We start from the raw sequence: 22,660 nt of genomic DNA, 5'->3' as shown, positions 1-22,660 counted from the left end.
TCATGTGTTTCCTAACCGTATACACCATACAAAACTCAAATTCCATTAACTTAAACTCTTTATATTAGAAAAATAATCACCAAATTTTTGTACAAACAAGATCAAAATCATGAAATAATGAAACTATTTTCATCGAAAAACACAAATCAATACATCATGATTTTCACCCATATCAGAAAAACTCCTATTAAGAACATTATTATCATCATTTACATAACCATCGTTATTAAATTGAACTAACTTAGTAGGAGCAGCAAATCGCATAGAAAAAGAACGTGACAAACTATCGACCTCATCGTCGTCCCACCTCGACCCGTGATCAAAATTTTGTGCGTATGAGTCGGGGTCGTAGCTAGTAAGGTGCATTTTACCACCTTGGGACGTATAACAATCGAAAATTCTTATATTTTTTCGTTTTCTCATTATTTTCCTCCATAACGATTTCCATCCTGATGGACGGTTAATATTATTATTCGAACGACCAAGACGAATTATATCTACGGTCGATGTGGAACAACAAAAACTTCTTTTCATCTCCATGGCCAAAATTGATTATGATTTTCCAAAATTTTTTGATGTTTGGTGTAGTGGAAGCCAGCGATTTTGATGCTGACGCGATTTTTTAATTTTTTTGTAAGAGTTTGGAATGAATCTTTGGTAAGGAAGGAGTTGAAGTAATGAAGCAAATAAAGTGATAATAATGAGAGATTATTGGGGGAAAAATAGGAGTAGATTAAGTGAATGTGACATTGGTTTATATAGGTAGAGGTGGGGAGATTCATTGTCAATGTGAATGGATTAAAAAAAAATAGATGTAGCACTTTAAAATATCAATTGGTCTCCCTTGTGACGGGTCATTATTTATGGCGAATATTTTGTGAGTTAAAATGGTAACAAAATGGGGTTAGTGGAGAAAGGGGACCACATAAATAGTGTTACAGAAAGAGAAAAAGTGGGTACTTTGTGAGATAAAATGGTATCCGTCACTCCAGAGTGACGGATATATCATGTCTACCATGAGAATTTGTGTTAAAACATTTACTAGTGTTGGGGTATGTTCTTTTTCTTTGGGGTTGCTTTGAATTGGAGTTACCCATGTTTGACTATTTTTTTACACATTATTGTGTGATTTTTTTTTCGACAATAGTAAACTGATATAAATAAAAGAAAAGTGTACATAACAATCAGTTACATATTACCCATTGTCAAATGGGCGGGTACCGAAAACTGCTAGACGACTCGACATCCAATTAACCGAACTAAACTCTAAGGTAGAACAAAGTGAAACACCAAGACGACTTTTCTTGAATGGTGGGTAGTAATCATCGAATCGAATCGGGTAGTCATCTCGCCTCTTTGTCTTCTTATCGCAACACTAGTAGTGATGTACCCGCAACAAGAAGATAAACACGTGATGTAAAACCAAAACTCTCTTTTTCAAACCATCATTGGCACGGGCTAGTTGTCCACGAGGAGAGGAACGGAGCCTTTTTGTGCGGACTTGCTCATTTGAATGCGTTCTAGCTGCTTCAAATTTAAATTGGATTATGGAGACCTTACTAGCACAAGAAGTGTCACAAGAAAGGCGTTTCTTTTTATTCGTTTGGACGAGGCATTCATCTTGAACCGATGCTGCATCCGTTGAACCACAATCAGTTTGCAAAGGTGCATCCGTTGGCGGACATATATCCGCAAAGGATCGGACATAGGAAGCCTGCATCCCATGACTTATCGCCATGGAGAGTTCCTACATTTGGATAGTTTTTGGAGTGAGGGGGCGAACCCTCAAAACTGCCCCAGATCTGGGGTGAAAAAACTCGAAATTCTTTCCAAGTAACAAGTTATTGTAGGCTTCAGCAGAAAGATGTAATTTCTTATGGGCTTGCTTTTTGTTGGTGAAACCAAATTTGGCTTGTTTCGGGGTACAGGCAGAGGACGGAGTAGCAGCCTCCATGGACTCAAAGAGGACTTGGGTAGGTTCTGAGTTAGTGATTGTAGATGAAGCAAGGTCAGAATGCTCATCACTCTGAACTGACATAGATGATTCAATAACACTACTACAGATACAGGCTATAACAACGGTCAAAAACCGTTGTTATATAAAAAAGCGGACGTTGTTAATGCGTCCGTTGTAGAAGGTTTTAACAACGGTTGGCTTACTTAAGGAAACCGTTGTTAAAACTATTAACAACGGTTTTATGTATAAAAACCCGTTGTGGAAAGTGTGACACAATTTTGGGGGGAAAGTTATAACAACGGGTTTTAATATACAAAACCGTTGTTATAACTAAAGACAACGGGGTGTTATAAAATAACCGTTGTTGTTTGTTCTTAAAAAATTAAAAAAAAATTAAATTAAATATTACTAGATGCATGCATAATTACGGCTGTTAGAATTCGATGCATGCATTATTACCGACATCTTTGTACATATGAACGGATAATATGGAATTAGAAGGGTTAGTAAACGGATTTGAAGGAGCATTATTGAGAGATATATGATGATGATTATGGCACAACTTCCTAACATATTTATTAATTAAAAAGCAATTAACTCAACCCACACACATTGCTTAGTATAAATACATTGCATATCTCAACTAACATTTCCATTATTATCTCATATATTCATCTCCAAACTCTAACTGTTAAAACAAACTCTACTTAATCTTTCAAATCAAACTCAAAAAACTCTAACAAAATGAATGATTTCATCCTAAAGACTCTTACCATGATCGAGAACAACAACAACTTCATCCGCCGGTTCCTCCATATTGAGGAAAGTTTCAGGAGCTACCTTGTGGAAGCTCGAACCGCACTGAAGCACGCCAAAGAAGATGGCTTGACGGAGCAAAGAGCGATTGCGGCTATATGACGATATAGCAAGCTGCTGAACGGAACGGAACCTCCAAATAGCCAAGGAGGAGAGGATGGATACGATAGAGCACAATAAGATCCTCCATGAAAATATAAGAATTGCATTTTTACATATGTAATTTTTTTTTTTTAATTTATGTATTTATAAATATATATATATATATATTAATTATGTTTATCTTACTTCTTCATCTTGCTTCTTCATTGTTTTAGTAACTAATTATGCGAACAATACTTAAACAAATAACATAATGGTCGATAAAAACACATATATGCAAAAGAAATAAATAGAAAAAGAAAATAATGACGATGAAAAAAAATGATTGTGGCGAGATTTACCTGATAAATACGAACGTAATAGACGATGAAATCAACAAAGTGATTGGCGAGAAGAAGCGACGATGAGAAAGTGAGAAAGAGAGAAAGAGAGTGTGTGTTTTGTGTTTGTTTGTCTGCTGTGTTTGTGTTTGTGTATTAAGGGTTGTGTTTTGTGGTCGCAGCAGACTTCGTTTGTGTGGTTTATACGATATGGAAGGTATTGACAACGGTTATTAAACAACAACCGTTGTGAAATATGTTTTAACAACGGTTGTAAAAAATACCCGTTGTCAAATATGTTTTAACAACGGGTTTCAAAAGTAACCGTTGTGATTACTTTTCACTAACTTTGCGCCAATTTTGCGCCAAATTATTAACAACGGTTTTGCATGTGTGACCCGTTGTTAAAACTAATAACAACGGTTTTTATAACCATACCCGTTGTAATTTATTTTAGTAAAATTCGCGCCATACATTCTACAACGTCTATTGTGATTTTCGTGAATAATCGTTGTTAAAGGGGCGTTGTAGTTGCCTAAATTTGTAGTAGTGTAAGAAAGTCCATCACGTCTGAGCTAGTACCAATCTCGTCTTGAACACAAGGAACATCAGTGGTCAAAGACGCTTCGGCAGAGCTAGAAACTATTTGTGCTTCAGAAGGAGATATACCTTTATCAGCAACACCAGCAACACTCTGAGCTGGTTTCTTACCTTTTTTGGTTGAAGCCAGAGGGTCAAAGGGATAAGCAACACGCTTTCCGTTAATATTTAACGCTAAATCGTCAACAACTGAAAAGAGCTCACGAGTGATATCTTTGTTGCTTGGGTCAATTTTTGTAGCAGACTCAAAATCATGTAGAGCCTCGGTGAGTAAATTCATCTGCTTGAAAGCTAAGCCTCTACGATACAACGCTTTAACATTGCAGGGTTCAAAATGTAAAACAAAATTGCAGAGAAGACGAGCCTTAGAGAAATTAGAAAGCCGTAATTCACAAAAGGCTAAGTTTAGGATAAGAGAAAATGCAAGAGAGGATGCCAAGGGTTGATCGGATAAGGGTGGTAGACCAAGGAAACACAAAAACTGAAGGCCTAAATTGTAATGAAGGACAGCTAAAGGGAAATTAGCTTCCTTAACAAGAGTATTACCCCTATCCTTTAACAAGCTAATGTTTGAGATTGACGGATTTCCCATCTCTAAAATCCACTTGGCAAGAGCATCATCCTCAAAAGCATGATTAGTAAAAACAACTAAATCGCAAAGATTGAGAAGGAAAAATTGATAATCCATTATTAGAAACCTTAAAGACGAAGAAACAAGAGAAAAGCAGGGTGATTAACAACGAAGAAATGAGAAAGAAACTAAACTACAACCAACCCCACCCGCCTCAACAACCGACCAGCAACCACCTTCGAAAGAAATTGACCATGGGAGAAGGAACCCAAAAGAAAAGGGAACCACCAAACACAGGAACCTATCAATCTCCGACCAAAGGCCGCGAAAAGAGCCTCGCACATAGAACCAGAGACCGGCTTGGAAGCAAGAAAATGCAGTGTAAAGAAAAAAGAACAACAAAGGGACAGTTGTTTGCTTATCCAAACGGCCAAACCCATAAATCCAGAACCGACTCCTAAAAGTCTTTTCTTTTTCGATGACTAAAAAAAAACCCCCAATTAAGAGCACTATTTCTTGAACTTCCTCCTCGTCATTTTGTAAAAACTACTTAAACATGATGCTCAGCACAAACATAGAAAAGAGATAGAAGTCTCAGATTAAAGAAAAACTCCATGGTATTAAAAGGAAAAAAAAATCGAACCAAATTGGGGAAGGTAAGAGCTTGAGTAAGATCAAAAGCAAATTAATCAAAACAAAGACAGAGGCATAAGATATGATGGAAGGCAGATTTGGACAAAAACGCACCTCGGATACTAAGACAAGTCGGAGATTGAAGGAAACATGTGAGATTAAAGGACAGAACCAACTCTACCCATGATCAAGGTAAGGGAAACCGCCGGAGATCAGCCACAAGGGCCAAATCTCCGGCGGAATCGGAGGTGGAGCAGCGGTGAAAGGAGGGGATGAGGCGGCGGTAGTTTACCAGAAACCTAGGGGTTAGGAAAGGTAGAGAGAAGGTAGAGGATTTTTGGCGGTGTGGGAATTGAGATGTGTTTTGTGGAAAAAGTGATGTCCACATTATTGTGTGATGGTGTGAAGTAATATGGTTTTAAGAAATTTTTATGGTTTTATTTGGCACTCAATTTAACCTTTAAATAAAGGAACAATATAGAACAAAATCAGTAATTATGGTTCAAGATCGTTATATGTTTTTTCTTTATGTTAAATATATACCTCATTTATTAATACTCTGCAATAATAATAAATGAGATATTAACCAATTAAGGATGATCTTATAATAACGTAAGATAGCCTTATTTCATATAACTAAAACACGATATTGTATCGTGTGAATTTAATATTTTCATGTAGATTTTGGGAGTAAGGAGAGACTAATTAGAGAGTTTAGTTTGCTCCTTAAGATTACATAGGGAAAAACAAAAATATTTATCTTATATACATAAATTATAGAAGCTTTCTAACCTGGCTTAAGTTAGGAGTTTTAGGACGATGAGTGTCGTTTTAAACGAGAATTTGCGTAATAAGTTACTAGGTTTATACTTCAATTATAGGGGAGGACTTTGGTAAGGCTACATGTGATTAGCTTAATAAAGAACTCTCAATCAATCAAGTATAGTATCACTTGTGATTCTATCTTGAATAATGGTGACAGTTACTACATTCATAATCCACACTTGCTGAGTCATAGCCCATAGGAATGACTTGAAACAATTAGGTACCAGACTTGCCTGGAAATACAATTAATTTAATTTTATTGTGTCTAACAAACAACGGCTAGTACATATAAATAATTGTAACTAAGTATGATAGCCTCTTAGTGTAAAAGTAATACTCCCTCTTATTCTACATAACCGTCTCATTGTAAAAATGGCACAAGAATTAAGAAAGTGAGTTTAGACCACATAAAACGGACAATGGGACAGTTATGTGAATAGACGGAAATGGAATTGAATTTGGACCATACAACACTTACCAAAAATAGACAATGAGACAGTTACCCGATTAGACAGAAATGGACAATGGGACGATTATCTGGAATAGGAGGGAGTATAAGATTTTGGGGGTGTTTGGCCAAGCTTTCTAAGTGCTTTTCTAATTGTAAAAGTAGAAGCTGGGCCAAACACTATAATTTAGGGAGATAAAAAACTACTTTTGAAAAGTCAGAAATTAATAAAAAACTACTAGAAACAGAAGCACCAAATTGATGCTTCTGCTTCTACTTCTCCCAAAAACTCTTAGGATTATGGAAACTAAAAAAAACTAAAAAGCAGTAGTAGGCCAAACACATCAATTTGTTAAGAAACTACTTTTACAAAAGTTATAGGCCAAACAACACAACTTTTTCAAAAAGTAGTTTATGAAAAAACTCATTCTAGAAAGTAAAAGCTATTTCACATAATTAGGCCAAACAGCACATTTATTTCTTAAATAAGTGGTTAAATATGAATTGGTTCCTGATCATTTCGAATTGAAAAACCAACCTAGAAGGAATTTTTTTTTGAAGGATAAAAGAAATTTATTTGTTAAATTGCATTTGGCAACCCGAAAGAGATTGTCTTTACCATCAATCGGGGATATTCTTTGTCACCAAAAAAACATGAAGTTAGCTCTAATAAGTGGGGATGGATCTTCTTCTTTATTTTTCTCTCAATTACCTTCTATTTCCTCTAATACAACAATATAAAATCATCATTACCTTTTTACCTCTTTAAAATAGTCAACCGTTAGATCGTTCAGAAAAAAAAAAATCCGAATCCTCGAAAAGTACTGGACATTACTGGAGAGAGCTGCCTACTGGAGAGGATTTTCTTCCAAATAAGTGTGCTGCTTAAGGGGAATATTCAAATTTATATATCTATTTTTATTTTCATAGTCATCTACTCTGTATAATTTAATTTATAAAAAGAGAAGACATTTTAGGTTGATGTATAATTACTCAACAAAAATAGTATTTCGTATGTTATATCTATATAATATAGACATTGTGTGAAAAAAAACGATTATCATATAAGTTTGGGCCACGTGTTACAGATAAAAGATGAAATAGAGAAGAAGTTCATGAAAGATAGGACATATGTTGAAAATAAACGACTATATATGCTAATAATAGGAGAAGATATTAAGTATACCCTTAAGCTTGTGGTTATGTCTTAAATTTAAGGATTAAAGCAATATTTTAAATACAGAGTAGCAGAAAAATTTCTAATCCAACAGAACTACTTAGTTACATTTGTTCTTACGTTGCACAATAATGACACTTGGGGTTCCCAAAATTGGTCTTCTTTACCAATTCCTTGATGCTTGAGTTACCGACGTCTAACCCTTATTGCTAAATAACTTTTCTCTTTAAGATTCTGGTGAATAATCACCGTTTCTAATACTAATGACCAAAGTTCAAACATTAGTGATCGATTTATCGAAACTCCTTCCACCTTTAAATCCTCACACAAAATAGAAAAACATACAAATCTATAGTAGATTAGGAGAGCAATAAGATAATCAAAACCTCAAAGAAAAAGGGAACAATATAGAGGCCACTATAGGTGATTAGGGGGTCAGTCCAAGTTGGCGCAAATTTTGGATCATAAAAATTGAATCAACATATTATTTAATCAAATTCACATGATTATCCACGTGACATAGGGAATTGAGACGTCAGATTAAGCAGAAATTATCATGTTTTATTATTATTAACCAAAAAATAGAGTTTGACAAAAGTAAGAATGATGCAAAGTTGACAATAATCTAATCTTATTGATCTCGGATCAGCATTGTTTCTTTACACAACACCATATTCTTTTTGGCTAAAGCTCAATTACGCAACTTGCATTGCTTGTTTTGGTAAAGCACTAGAGAACTTTATCACGCTAGTGGTCTTTTTCGATTCAAATCCAAATTAAATTGGATGATAATATAAAGTTAGGAATTTCGTTTATCTTTGTGTCATCTGTCATGTTTTTGATGTGTGTAAAAACATATATCTATTTTAAGGATATAAAAATTTCAAATCCAAAAGTGTACGACTTCATTTATCGTTTTCTAAGTATAAATTTTTTATTCTCAAAAAAAATTTAACGATTCGGAGTTGTCACCTTGTTACCACGTGCGCTTTAGGTAAACAACGGATGTTTGTAATAGATTACGAACCACATATACCATATTAACCACAATTTTATCAGGATAATAGACTCGAAATCTAAAATTTATAGTCTTAAATCATGAGATGACTCCCAAAACGTTACTCTAGAAATGACTCTTAAGCCAAGTTTAAATGCATAAGGCCCAAATCTATCAATCAACCATGGAAAAGGAGGCTTGAATGCTTGATCAAGTGCAATAGCATGTGATATGGAAGCTACCGGTACAACAACGAATTAAATTCTTTATATGGTTAGCTGCACATGGCCGAGCTATGTGTAATGTGAATAGAGTCAGGCGTAATCTTTCAGACGATCCAAGTTGTCCACAGTGCCAAGCTAATGAGGAAACCATGGACCATGTTCTCAGATATTGTCCTATTTCTCGCGATATATGGTCCTCATTGGGTATCTCGAACTCATCGTCCGCGTTTTATTTGTCATCGTTTTCGGATTGGATTTCGTGCAATGCTTCTAATAAAGTGCTCGTGGATATACAAGATTGGTCGATGAAATTCGCTATTACTTGTTGGTGGATTTGGAGGTGGCGAAATAATGTCGCTTTCGGCCGCCATAATGAGAACCCTCTTAACCCAATTGCTCTCCTCCATCAACAGTTCGAATCCTCTAAGCTTTCCTTCGACAAACACTCCCTATTTATACCTTCACCCGGTTCCATTCGCAATGAGGTTTTTATTCGCTGGCATCCACCCCCCTTCGGCTGGTGCCTGTTGAATACGGATGGTGCGTCTAAGGGGAATCCGGGTTCTGCAGGTTGTGGTGGTATTTTTAGAGACGATATAGGTAACTTCATCTCTGCTTTCTTCTTCTCTGGTGGAATTTGCACTTCGATGAGAGCGGAAATGCTCGCTTTATTAACTGGTCTCCAACGTGCGAAGGAGCTTCATATAGACAAGCTTTTAGTCCACATGGATAATGTCACTTGTGTGAATTTGGTGTTGGAAGAACAACTTCTTAGCAACAGCCTTCGCCATCTTGTGATTCGATGTAGAGAATTAATTCAGGACCCAGGTTGGAAGGTCAAGCTTTTGCATGTGTATCGAGAGGCAAACAAAGCTAGTGACTGGTTAGCGAACCAAGGAGTCTCGTCGTCTACAGCAGTGATCCATCTCGATGAACCCCCCGCGGCTCTCCGTTCTATTTTACGCGAGGATATTATGGGTGTTACAACCCCTCGTCTAGTTCCTTAGTTATGGGCTTTGCCCTCTTATGTACCAAAAAAAAAAAAAAAAAAAAATGCTTGATGAAGGCTTGGGTTACCGTCATGCGTTGGGCTTAGTCCTTTATTAGGCCATTTGTGCTATTTAGCACGACCCTGTCCTTATTAGGCTATACGATATCTTTGTATTATCTATGTTTAGGGTTGAGCGAGTTTAGGTTCAGACCGAAAAAAAGGATCAATCATTTTGGTATGGACCAAACCTGGTCCGGATTCATTTAGGCCTGACCCTCAATACATACTTTTTGAAGTTTCGGTTTTTGTAATACTACACTGAATCGAATAGGTTATTCGGCTGGGGTACCCTTGAAGAGGCCAATTGATAGGCTTAAAATCCGACAAATACTTAAACAGATTGAAAGTACTACTCATATCAACAAAATGCACATTTTTTTTTCTGGTTATCCATGCAAAAGAACTCAATGGTTAAGCATGTTTGGCTGGGAGTAGTCTTAGGATGGGTGAACTCCTAGGTTTTCGGAATGCGTATGAGTGAGGACAAAATGAGTTGGAAATGACTCGTGTTGATCTGTGGGCCATGTACACAGCCTGACGAGCTTCCGTGAGTGACCGCTCCCGACCCTGATTATGGTCGGGGAGTTACAGTTTTGGTCCGATTCAGTCTACGACTGGTTAGTTTCAGTCCGGACAAAATGGTCCGAAATACAAATATTTTGTGACTAATTTTGCAACTTTATAAAGTAATAAATTATTTGTACCAAAATAAGTATCGAGTATTTTATCTTCAAAACCTTATTATAAACTTAATATTGGTGGTTATTTAAGTTAAAGATGCTTCAATCAACTAATTAATTTGATTTAATGAAATTAAATTTTAATTATCACATACTTACAAATGAATAATTATCCATATCGGTCCAACATCGGACCGAATCGAAAAATACGGGTTCGGTCTGGTCCAAGACTGAAATGTTTACGTCCGACCCTCGGTCCACCTAAATGTTTTTTCGGTTTTCGGTTCGATCGGAGTCGGTCCTATCTGGTTTTGGACCAATGCATAATTATTAGTTTTACAAACCGTCTTACATAAAAATAAGAGTAATATTATAGGTCAAAGTCACTTAAGTCCTAAGACTTTACCACATCAGTTTTTTAATAACTTTTTATTATTATTATTATTATTATTATTATTATTATTATTTTATTGTTAAGACTTTATACATTATCTCTCATACTCAACTCAGATTCTAATATTATACTACATTTTCTACATTTTTCTTATCAAAATTTTAAATAAAAAGGAAAAAAATATACTCGTAAAAGTCTTCCACATGAGAGTCATCTATTAGATGTCCTCACTAAATAATCTTACCCTAAACTATGTTTGTCATTAAACAATTCAATAATACTAATAGATCATTATCATTTGTATGTTTGACTTGACTCTAAATTGAGCAACTCAATTTAGAAGATTGATACAGTGTAGAGTGTAAATTATAGACATGTAGTCACTTAAACTTGAATCGAGCTTAATTATGCAAGTGCTCTTATTTTTAATCTTTATAATAACTTTCAAAGAGAAACTTTTACTATACCTTATTAATAACATTGTTTGTCCTACTGTAATTTCAACAAATCTTACTTGTAACAATCAGAAGTTTGTGACTCCTCATAACAACACGATCCTATTTCATTTTTAACATTTTTTTTAAGTCAAGTAGAATCGTCACAAGTTTGTGACCGTCACTACCTCACCGGTAAGAATTTGTGTCGTAATTTTAACTACTCACATGACACATCAACCACCTCAATATTGACAAATAGAAGAAGCTATATACTCCTAGTCCCAAGACCAATAATACTTCGTACATCTTACGTATTATATAGATCTTTGAAGTTCCCAAAACATAAACCCCAAAAAATTCAATCAAATCCATCACATGATCACATCTCACAATTCACTTATATTTCACCAATCCTCTACCCACCTACCTTAACCAACCAAACAAAAAAAAATGTCAACCCTCTTTTCACCATGGATTATTCCACTAATCATCATACTACTCCCCATACTAACAAAACTAATCTCAAAAACATTATTTTCAAAACAAAAACAACTCCCTCCCGGACCACCAAAATTACCCATAATAGGCAACTTACACCAACTCGCATCCAAAACAACACCACCACCCCAGCGCCTACAAGAACTATCCAAAATTTACGGACCGATAATGCACTTACGTATAGGGGAGGTACCTACAATAGTAATATCCTCGGCCGAGGTGGCCAAGGATATTCTACGTACCTATGACACAAATTTTGCAAATAGGCCTGAATTGTTGGCAGCAAAAGTTATGTATTATGATTGTACCGATATTGGGCTTGCGCCGTATGGTGAGTATTGGAGACAAGTTAGGAAGATTGCTACGGTTGAGTTGTTTACGGTTAAAAGGGTGCAATCGTTTCGAGTTATAAGGGAAGAGGAAGTGTGTAGGTTTGTAAAAGGTATTGCTTTGGAGACTAAGGTTGGTGGTTGTGTTAATCTTAGTGAGTTGGTTTTTGGGCTTCTTTTCAATCTCACATCCAGGTATGTATAGCGAATTTTTTCTTAAAAAAAATGAGGCTGAACACAAAACAAATTTACTAAATGGGAATAGTTTCAAACTTATTACCTAAAATAGGTTCACGTCAGCACCAAAGCTAGCCCGCGCCACTTCATTAGTATGTCCTGTACTCTAACCACAAAAAATAGGTTCACATCAGCACCTTATTTATTTGATTTTTGATATATATAACCATTAAGCTGTATTTAAACATTTAATATCTTTCATATTTAAAATTAAGTTGGGAATTCAAGACTAAATTATACACAACCCAATGCAATTAATGCATATCTTCTAAATTGTATATATCAAAACTTTATTTGATACTTGTTGCACAGTTTTAATTGGCTATGATATATTAATTACGTGCTTAATTAACAAGAGTTAACTAGGCCTAGTGCTTAGAGTATGCTTAATAAATGCGATCGTTTGTTTGATCCTCCCCAGCTACATCAGTGCGTGAGCAACTTGATCCAAAGTTTTTTTTTTTTTTTTTTTGACCCCAAGTCGCTCACTCGCTAAGCGTAGCGACTTATTTTGTGACATAGCTTCATGCATACCTATTCTACGTAGACCTATTTTAAGTAATATCTTTCGAAATCAACCCATTTAGTTAATTTCTTTACCTTTGAACCTTATTCTTAAAAAAAACAATTCATGTATAGCACTATAGATTCGGAGAAAAAGTAACACACATTTGATCCGTTTTTCTCATCTTACGTTAACTTTGTAAGTGACGGACAGTATCAGTCAGAAGTTTGTGACGGGTCAAATAAAACTCACTTGGGTAGATAAAGACAAGCTATTTGTGATTCATTAGGCACTCTTTTGTTTTATCAGTCATATAGGTGATACTTAACCCGTCACAAACTTGTGACGGATAACCCGTCACAAGGGAGACTTACTGATTAAAATGACACATGGTTAATTCATTTCAGTTTTGACATGTAAGTAATGGGCTTATGTTTTAATACTCCCTCCCATTCAAAATAAACCTCCCTATTTCCTTTTCCGTCTATTCACAATAACCTCCCTATTTCCTTTTTTGGTAAGTGTTTGTGTGGTCCAAATTTAATTGTATGGTGGGGTAGTGTATTTGTGTGGTTCAAATTTAATTATATGGTGGGGTAGTGTGTTTCCTTAATATTTGTGCCAAAATGAAATGGGAGGTTTATTGTGAATGGGAGGGAGTATAATATATGATATGATATATGTTGTTTTATTAACTCGTGTTTTACAATATGGTACTCGTAATTCTTACATAAAATTGTCGTTTTACGTAATTCAACTGCTTAAGCACATCAATCATCATATATTTGTATGTGACTGTTGTATGGTGCAACGGAGAAAAATTGACCATCTTATGATAAAAATAATGTTCATTTTATAAAAATTATGTAAAAGTAGTAACTTTCCAACTTTTAAATATAAATGGTTCATTTTCATAAAGTGGTCACCTTTGTCGTTGAACGATTTGACTATCATGTGGTATAATTTAGCAGCTAGTCTTGCTATAGATGAATAATATATTCGTTTATAACTAAAGATGGGTCAAATAGCTTGAAAGTAGCGACATTTTTAACCCCACCAGCCCACTTGTTGTTTGTCCTATACTCCTATTAGTAATATGGTATTGTATTTGGCCCGTCTTTAGCTATAGACGGATATGTGCCATCTATAATGAGATTTTGTGATAATTTAGACTCAAGTTAACCACCTCTATAGAAAAACAAAAGATCTCCTTTCACACACTCATTTTCATCTGAATGTTTCGGATGGGTCTATATGTGACTTATTTACAGTAAAATATGACAACTTTTTATCAAAAAGTTACCTAAAGTCATGAACAACAAACACTGGTTACAACATTTTGTCTTTAAATGATCATATTTTACCATAAAATGATAATATAATGCCATCTAAAACCTTCAGCCAGAATAGTCGCTTTGAAATGAGAACTACTAATTGAAGAATGGATGAAGTTAAATTCCCAAGGCAATAATACATCTTTATTGTTCGACCTTTTCTTTTTTACACATGAAATAAGAAAGTCAATTTAGGTTACACAAAATATACGACCCTACATGCAATTGAATTTGAAGTACACAAAATACACTACCCCACATGTAAAAAGAAAAATAAGAAAGGTATTATTGTGAATTGACGAAAAAAAAATAGGAAATGTTATTAAGAATTGGCTCGAGAAAGTATATTGAATTATTGATCCTCAAAATATATATTCAATCAAAATATCAAATTTATCATCAGCTAGTCTTGCTTGTGACGGGCTAATCCCGTCACAAACTTGTGACCTCTCACAAAAAGGGAGAGGGGACAAGGTGGGGCACCCCTCATGTGCTTCTCCACTCACCTCTCATGGCTATTTTGTGAAAGAAAACAGTATCCGTCATAAGCTTGTGACGGATATCGCCTATGAGATTTTGTGATTTATCATATCTTAATTCACTCAATCAAAATATCAAATCTATATCATCTCCTCTCCCATTTTGTACACACCTAGTGGCTAGAAATACCTCCATAGTCATATATAGGTGTTCTATTCAACAAAAAAAAAATGTCAATCCCATTTTCACCATGGATTATTCCACTTTTCATCATACTACTCCCCATACTAACAAAACTAATCTCAAAAACATTTCTCAGACCATTTTCAAAACAAAAACTCCCTCCTGGACCATCAAAATTACCCATAATAGGCAACTTACACCAACTCGCATCCAAAACAACACCACCACCCCAGCGCCTACAAGAACTAGCCAAAATTTACGGACCGATAATGCACCTTCGTCTAGGGGAGGTACCCACAATAGTAATATCCTCGGCCGAGGTGGCCAAGGACATTTTACGTACCCATGACACAAATTTTGCAAATAGGCCGAAATTGTTGGCAGCAAAAGTTATGTATTATGGTTGTACCGATATTGCACTTGCGCCGTATGGCGAGTATTGGAGACAAGTTAGGAAGATTGCTACGGTTGAGTTGCTTACGGTTAAAAGGGTGCAATCGTTTCGAGTTATGAGGGAAGAGGAAGTGTGTAGGTTTGTTGAGGGTATTGCTTTGGAGAGTAAGGTTGGTGATGGTTGTGTTAATCTTAGTGAGTTGCTGTTTGGGCTCCTTTTCAATCTCACATCCAGGTATGTATTAAGTAGCTAGATCTTGTGTAAGACTGAGGTGTGAATTTAGATAGTAAATCGAGTTTAAAATAAAATCATAACATATTTTTTCATGCTGGATTCTTTCTTTTGATAATCCATTATAAGCTAATCTCTTCCTTCTAATTCATGGGTAAAATTTACTATTTAGGGCTTGCTTGGATTAAGGGTAAAGGGAGGGGGAAATGAATAGGGGAGTGATATGTAAGGTGTATTTTTTATGTTTGACATTAGAGTAATTATTCATCTTTCGAATCTATTACCCTCGTACTGAAAGGTAATACATTATCCACCCTCCACCCTGTGTAATGATTATAGGAATAAAACTTCTTCTCAGTAATCATTACTCTTATATGTCAAACAAATTCATTACCCAAATAATTAACTTCCCTAATAATTATCACCCGATTAAAATTTACCCCCTGATAATTTTGTAAAAATTAACCATAAATGTAGAAAAAGTAAGAAATTTTAAAAGATAAAACTAACATATTTTTTTTTTTTTATGAAAAAGTATTTTGAAAATTACACTTTTTACAGAAAAAAATGTTCGTAAATAAATATATAATTGAAAAAAATACGATTAGAGTTAATTCCGAAGAACACCCAAACATACTCTTATAAGTTAAGTTTAATTCACTTAAAAAAGTGTCGGTTCAAAATAATAGAACCTCTCAAAAGTTGAGCCAAAATATCTAGACTCAGACCCAATCATAATCATTTAGGTAGACCCAAAAAAATCAAAATGGTCCCGATTGAATTTGGCCATTTGGGACTTGAGGAGTTGAGGCCTGAGGGTCAACTTGTTCCAAAACCATGTGGAAGAAAGTATTTTCATTAACCTCTTACAAGTTTGTGACGGATATACTCATTATAAATGAAAATTTGTGTTCAATTAAAGGTTTAAGTTTATGGTTGAAAATCCGATCAATTAATGATTCTTACAACTTAATACTTTGAAAATATTAGAAGAGATTCCGCGATGAAACATTTTTGTATCCGCCATTGAAGCCATTGTTAATACTCTCATTTTCATCAAATTTTCAACGTTTTATCTTTGGTCCGTTTACTTGATCACAAATTCTTATTTAAGATGATATTTCAGTTTTAAACATAAAGCCAAGTATCATATTACTTGTATATATAAAACAAATATATTATTTTTCCATATATATGAGTGATATACTTGAGAATTGGAGTCTTTTTCTAAAATGGAGTTGAATTGTTGAAAAGCAAAGAAATTATCAAAATGGGTTGAGTTTCAAAGTAATTAACCAAAATAGGTCCACGTCAGCCTAAAGCTAACCTCGAGTTCAAGTCGCTCTCCCCCTAAACGACTACATCCGGAACGACATGAAAATATAGTTGCTTTTAAAAGTCAACGATTTTAGCCAAAGTCCCCGGTGGAGCCAGCGACTTCAGTAGTATTTTTATTAAAAAAAATTACTTAAAAAATCAAAAAATCGAACCTAAATCATACCAAGACTAACTCCTGCCTCTTCTCCACTACCCAACAGAACATTTATGTTTAATATTTGCACTCAAATCTCTATTATACAACACAAATTCTCATTATAGATAAGAGATATCCGTCTATAGTTGTAGACGGACCAAATATCTACTCACTTAAAGCATAAAACAAACAACAAGTTGCATTATAGAGCCAAAAAATATCACCACTTTAAGCATATTTCACGTGTCTTTCACTATAGACGGATATATCCGTCTATAGTGAGACTAATTGATTATACAAAAGCAAAAACTTATTAAGCCTTCTCATTGACTCCTTAATTTAAGGATTTAAAAACTTTTTTAATGAAAAATAATGCCATGACTCCACCACTAATTAGAATTGATGAGTGAGTACATGAAAATTTGATCTTTAATAAAACTCACCATAATAATTATACTACAACATAACAAATATAAGTCTAAAAATTTTCGAAAAAAAATTACTGATATGAAAATTTTTAAAAATTGAAAAAATACCTTAATAATTATTCCAAATCATACCCCGTAACAAATACTTGTGTTGCTAAAATTTTTGAAAATCGGAAAAAAAATCACCATAATAATTTTAAAAATAACCCGTGCGTTTTTATGCAAGAGTTTAAAACTAGTATATATATTTATTCTTTCCAAATATATAACTGCTGCATTTAACATGTGATAAAAGTGTTTAAGCCCTTAATTAAACACTGAACCACACTACCGAGTAAAGTGTACTCTAAGGACCTAAAGTATACTAAAATGTAGCTTTAAGGACCCGAAGTACAAAAGTTAATCGTTAAGGATCCGAAGTATCAAAAGTTAATCGTTATTCGTTAAGGATCCGAAATATCAAAATGTAAACGTTAAGGACCTGAGAGTACGTAAACTTACATTAATATCTTTATTGCAAACCATATTAAATTAAAAATAAAAATAACTAGTCAGATACAAAATCAAAATGTAATATTTGAATAATGTACCAACACTCAACCCAAAAAAAAAAAAAAAAGTAATGTCCCAACATGTTTCTTCATCAACAATTAAAAGCCTCATTAGTATATTGGTATCGAAAGTCATTTTGCATCACGAAGTTCCCTCGTCTCGTTGCCCCATATTTTTATCATTTCACGAAGATTATTTCAACCTTCACAAAATTATAATGTCCACCAAAATTTTCAAATAGTAAGCCCCTAACATTTGTACAAATGATTTTTTTACATAGACAAACTAAATGTAATGTATGTAATTCAAGACAACACAAAAAACTCATGAATTTGCATATAAATTGACATACATGTCCCAATTTTTGTACTAAGTTAATGTTGGTTTTTCCGATTGCGAGCAAAAGTCTACTGAAAAGATACGAAGACCATATAAATTAGCGAAACTTGTAATCATTATCGGCTATAATCGATTAAAGGTTTGGTAAAAATATTTAATGCCCCTTCCATTTAACTTTTATCACCCCACTTCAATATAATACTTCTCACATATATTGGAAAAGTAAGATGATAAAAGTTAAATGGAGGGAGTAATTAAGGAACAAAAAATAACTGGCCGGTTAGTACATCCCTTATGCCTGCGAGATTCTACAAGCAACACAGGTAAAAATATGGGAGAATGGCCTAGTTTGCAGGGGAGCAAAATGGTGGGGATAATTGGGCGGGTAAAACTTAAAAGTTAGGAGGGGATAATCGTATTTCAGCGGCAAAATGATGGGGACTCACAGTAGGGGTTATTTTTGTAGTTTTATCCAAACTCTGTTAAACAATTGACGGTGTTTACTTTTCGGGTCCTTAGTGATTAACTTGTGTACTTTAGATCCTTATCGCTATATTATGGTATACTTTAAGTCCTTATAATATACTTTACTCCCACACTACCCATAGTTGTTAACAAACCCAAGTCGCCCACCGGCACAGCGATTTGGGTCAAAACATTCAAGCCTTAACATCACTAATATTAACTTGTTGCACGGGATGTAGTTGCTTAGGGGGAGAACGACTTGAATCCGAAGCTAGCTTCGGTGCTGATGTAGATCAATTTTGGATAATTACTTTGAAATTCAACTCATTTTAATTTTTTTTATGGTTTTCAACCCTATTTTAGAAATAAAAATTGAGAATTGCTCCGCCTTAAGATTATGAGGAGGTCTCCTAAGAGACGGCCTCTCAATAAGTTAATTGAGAGACTATTTTACAGTTTTAAGAAAAAGTGGTACTAAAGGTAATAAAATAGGTATAAATCAGGATTAAAGATAAAATGGGTACATTAATTATGTAAATTTGTCGAAATTACTATGTCACGATCAACAATAAAAGAGTCACGAAATACAAATAAAAAGGTACAAAAGATTGATCTCTCAATAACTTATTGAAAGACCAAGTTTTAGTGTAAGAGTATTCCATTTTTCTTTTTGACATTTCAATTATCTCATGTGGGCCACATATTTTTGTACTCCGTATAATTTATTATTTTTCTTTATAAATGCTAATTTAAAATGGGATTTTGTGAATAAAGAAATAGATGAATTTAACGGTACTAAATAGTGGGAATAGTGAAGTTAGGGTGTTCACCCAGTGGTCCGGCCTATTCATCAGACTGGCTCGGATTTTTTGGTCCAAACCAAACTGACTGTATTTTATTTGGTCCGGTTTAGGGTTCATCATTCCACCTATTTACTCTACTTTGGTCTTCGGTCCAGTCCTGGACCAAACCAAATGGACCGCTGATCGGATAGTAGACCGAACGTATTTAACAAAATAATCTTCAAAATCGTAACATTATTGATTTTTTTTTCTACTTTGTTTACACGTATTATGTGTAATTATGTACTTAACTCTTGTAAGAAGATAATGTTGCTTATTTTGAAATTTGGGGACTTCTTGAGTTCCTATTTTATATACTACATGTCGATAAAAATCATATTTGGTCCATTTAGTTCGATTCGGTATGGTCCATGCATTTTTATGGTCCATACAGGACCGGACCAATATTAATATGATTTGGTACCCGGTCCACCTTTTAACCTTTATTTGGTTTTCGGTCGAGAATTTGGTTCGGTCCAGTCCCGGTGAAATGTACACCCCTAAGTGGTCCCGGTCCAATGTACACCCCTAAGTGAAGTAATTATAATACAACGAGTGCACAAAAAGTATAATTTAAAATAAGGGTTTTTCTAACATGTACCGTACATGTTAAGAAGTTATTTAAAGAAATATCTACTTGAATATTTCATTAATTATGGTAAATGTTAGTTTGTACATATTCTTGCAAATGTTTCTTTAATTAGCCCTAGAGCACATGTTAGAAAAACGGGAATAATAAACTTCAGTAATAACGAGAGTATTGAATTCGTTTCAAAATTTGGTCGATAATATATATTCCGTGCCTTATTGTAGAGTTGTGTTCAGCAAAAGGGGGATAGATCAAGCAGCATTTAGAGACTTGATTACCAAAATGTCAAAGGCATTTTCAGGGTTTGCAATAGAGGACATTTTCCCATCTATGAAATTGTTACATTCAATAGGTGGTATGAAGAAAATGCTTAAGGAAATGGCCCAAGAATCGAACCGGTTACTTGATCCAATTGTTAATGGGCATAAATCTAACATAAAAACAGAGGAAAATTTGGTTGATGTTCTTATGAAGTTTCACCAAGATAATGTACTTGATTCCTCAGAATTCTCCTTGTCGACGAACAACATCAAGGCTATCATATTGGTAATTATTTCGAATATTTACTATTATTGATTCGATTTTGTTAAAATGAACACGTTAACTGGTACACCTTCCTTTCAAGTCATTTTTATACGTTTGTTCAAATTATATGAGAGGAATTTTGAACAACTGTATGGAAATGACTTGAAAAGAGGGGCTAGTAGTCCCATGCCGGTAGATCATAGAGCCGGAAGACTGAGGGGACGGTGAATTGAGTACCATGACGTGTCTATTTTACCGAACTCTTTGTGATAGATCATGTTAGGGCTGGTCATTAGTGCGGGTCGGCCATGCTAACCCGGACCCGGCCCGCCTATGAGCCGTGTATGAACCCGGCCCGCCTAACTCGTGCATGGACCCAGCCCGACCCGCCTTATATCCGAGGCGGTTCCGGGCTCCCCCAAAGCCAAGCTCGACCCGTCCCAACCCGGACCCGACCTAAGCCCGCCTCACGGGACGCCTTTGATCTGGCCCGCCTTATATCTGGGCCTCCCAAGATAGGCCCGACCCGCCCTCTGACCCACCCTGGACCCAGACCCGACCGACCCGCACTGATGACCACCCCTAGATTATGTCATGTTGTAAATTTTTCTCGATTTATGTAGGAAATATTTGGTGCTGGAAGTGAGACATCCTCAACGACTATAGAATGGGCAATGTCAGAGTTGCTAAAGAATCCGAAAGCAATGAAGAAGGCACAAGAGGAGGTCAGGCGAGTATATAATGGGTACAAAACAATTGACGAGACGAAGCTAGAAGAGCTTAAGTACTTAAAGTCAGTCATCAAAGAAAGTCTTAGACTACACCCTCCTGTACCCCTTTTGGTCCCTAGGGAATCCATTGAAGATTGCCAAATCCAGGGTTACGACATACCTTCAAAAACCCGAGTTATAATGAACGCTTATGCCATCGGCCGAGATCCTAATTATTGGCCGGACTCTAATGTATTTAAGCCCGAGAGATTTGAAAACTCGTCAATTGATTTTAAAGGAAACGACTTTGAGCTAATTCCGTTTGGTGCTGGTAGGAGAATGTGTCCGGGTTTGACACTAGGCGTGGCTAACGTCGAGCTCCCGTTAGCTATGTTGCTCTACCATTTCGATTGGAAGTTGCCAAATGGAATGAAGGCAGAAGATCTCGACATGGATGAATTGTTCGGAATTACAATGAGGAGGAAAAATGACTTGCTTATCATTCCTATACCTTATTCATCTTTTGTTATGTAGTGTGCCCTAGTAAGGGATTGTTTTATTTTAATAAGTGATCTTGGGTTCAAGTCATGGAAATGTAGTAGTGTTTAAACTCATGAGGGTGAAATCGCCTTATTGATCCTATCAGGAACCGATTCCGGACTAAATCAGATGGCATACAAAAAATAATATAGTATGCTCTCAACCAAATGGTATACAATAACACTTATTTAAAACGATTTATTCTGTACTCCAATTTAATTACTCAAGTCAAGCACCTCAATACTGACAAATAGAGGAAGCTACTTTGTCCTAGTCCCAATACCAATACCAATAATACAACTTATTATATTGATCATTAAATTGAAGTTCCAAATATATAAACACCAAAATATTCAACCAATTCAATCCCCCATCTCAATTCCTTATTTCACCAACCCTCTACACACCTATATCAACCTTAACCAAACAAAAAAAATGTCAATCCTCTTTTCACCATGGATAATTCCACTACTCATCATACTACTCCCTATACTAACAAAACTAATCTCAAAAACATTATTTTCAAAACAAAAACAACTCCCTCCCGGACTGATAAGATTATTGTGGGGGAGAGTATTGCATAATAAGGGAATCGTATTATTGAATTGTTACTGATCATAATACATAGATGATATATATATTAAACCACACTACTCTAAGTCCTAGACGGTAGCCGTCATATCTCATAACCTAACCCTAATGGGCCTAATATCCTAATACGGACCACTAAAATTACCCATAATAGGCAATTTACACCAACTCGCATCCAAAAC

The 22,660-nt window shown here is 35.1% G+C and overlaps 1 protein-coding gene across 2 annotated transcripts; it reads left to right on the top strand.

Moving 5' to 3' along the window:
- Positions 1-11,572: 11,572 nt before the first annotated feature.
- LOC141597321 (desmethyl-deoxy-podophyllotoxin synthase-like) lies at positions 11,573-22,095 on the top strand. Of its 2 annotated transcripts, none has more exons than XM_074417737.1 (3): positions 11,573-12,254; positions 20,337-20,658; positions 21,261-22,095. In XM_074417737.1, the coding sequence occupies exons 1-3, from the start codon at positions 11,683-11,685 to the stop codon at positions 21,879-21,881; spliced, it is 1,515 nt and encodes a 504-aa protein (XP_074273838.1). In that variant the 5' UTR covers positions 11,573-11,682; the 3' UTR covers positions 21,882-22,095. The 2 variants fall into 2 exon arrangements, with proteins under 2 accessions (XP_074273838.1, XP_074273836.1); XM_074417735.1 differs by lacking the exon at positions 11,573-12,254 and adding an exon at positions 14,536-15,426.
- Positions 22,096-22,660: the final 565 nt, after the last annotated feature.

Source organism: Silene latifolia, chromosome 8, assembly GCF_048544455.1.
Source record: "Silene latifolia isolate original U9 population chromosome 8, ASM4854445v1, whole genome shotgun sequence".
NCBI lineage: Eukaryota > Viridiplantae > Streptophyta > Magnoliopsida > Caryophyllales > Caryophyllaceae > Silene > Silene latifolia.
This window is presented reverse-complemented; position numbering and strand designations above follow the sequence as displayed.

Bases quoted from the DNA above. Each gene is read 5' to 3' on its own strand.
- LOC141597321 (XM_074417735.1), top strand. From the start codon at position 14,846: ATGTCAATCCCATTTTCACCATGGATTATTCCACTTTTCATCATACTA. The intron at 15,427-20,336 runs GTATGTATTAAG...GCCTTATTGTAG, and splicing joins CTTTTCAATCTCACATCCAG to AGTTGTGTTCAGCAAAAGGG. The intron at 20,659-21,260 runs GTAATTATTTCG...CGATTTATGTAG, and splicing joins ACATCAAGGCTATCATATTG to GAAATATTTGGTGCTGGAAG.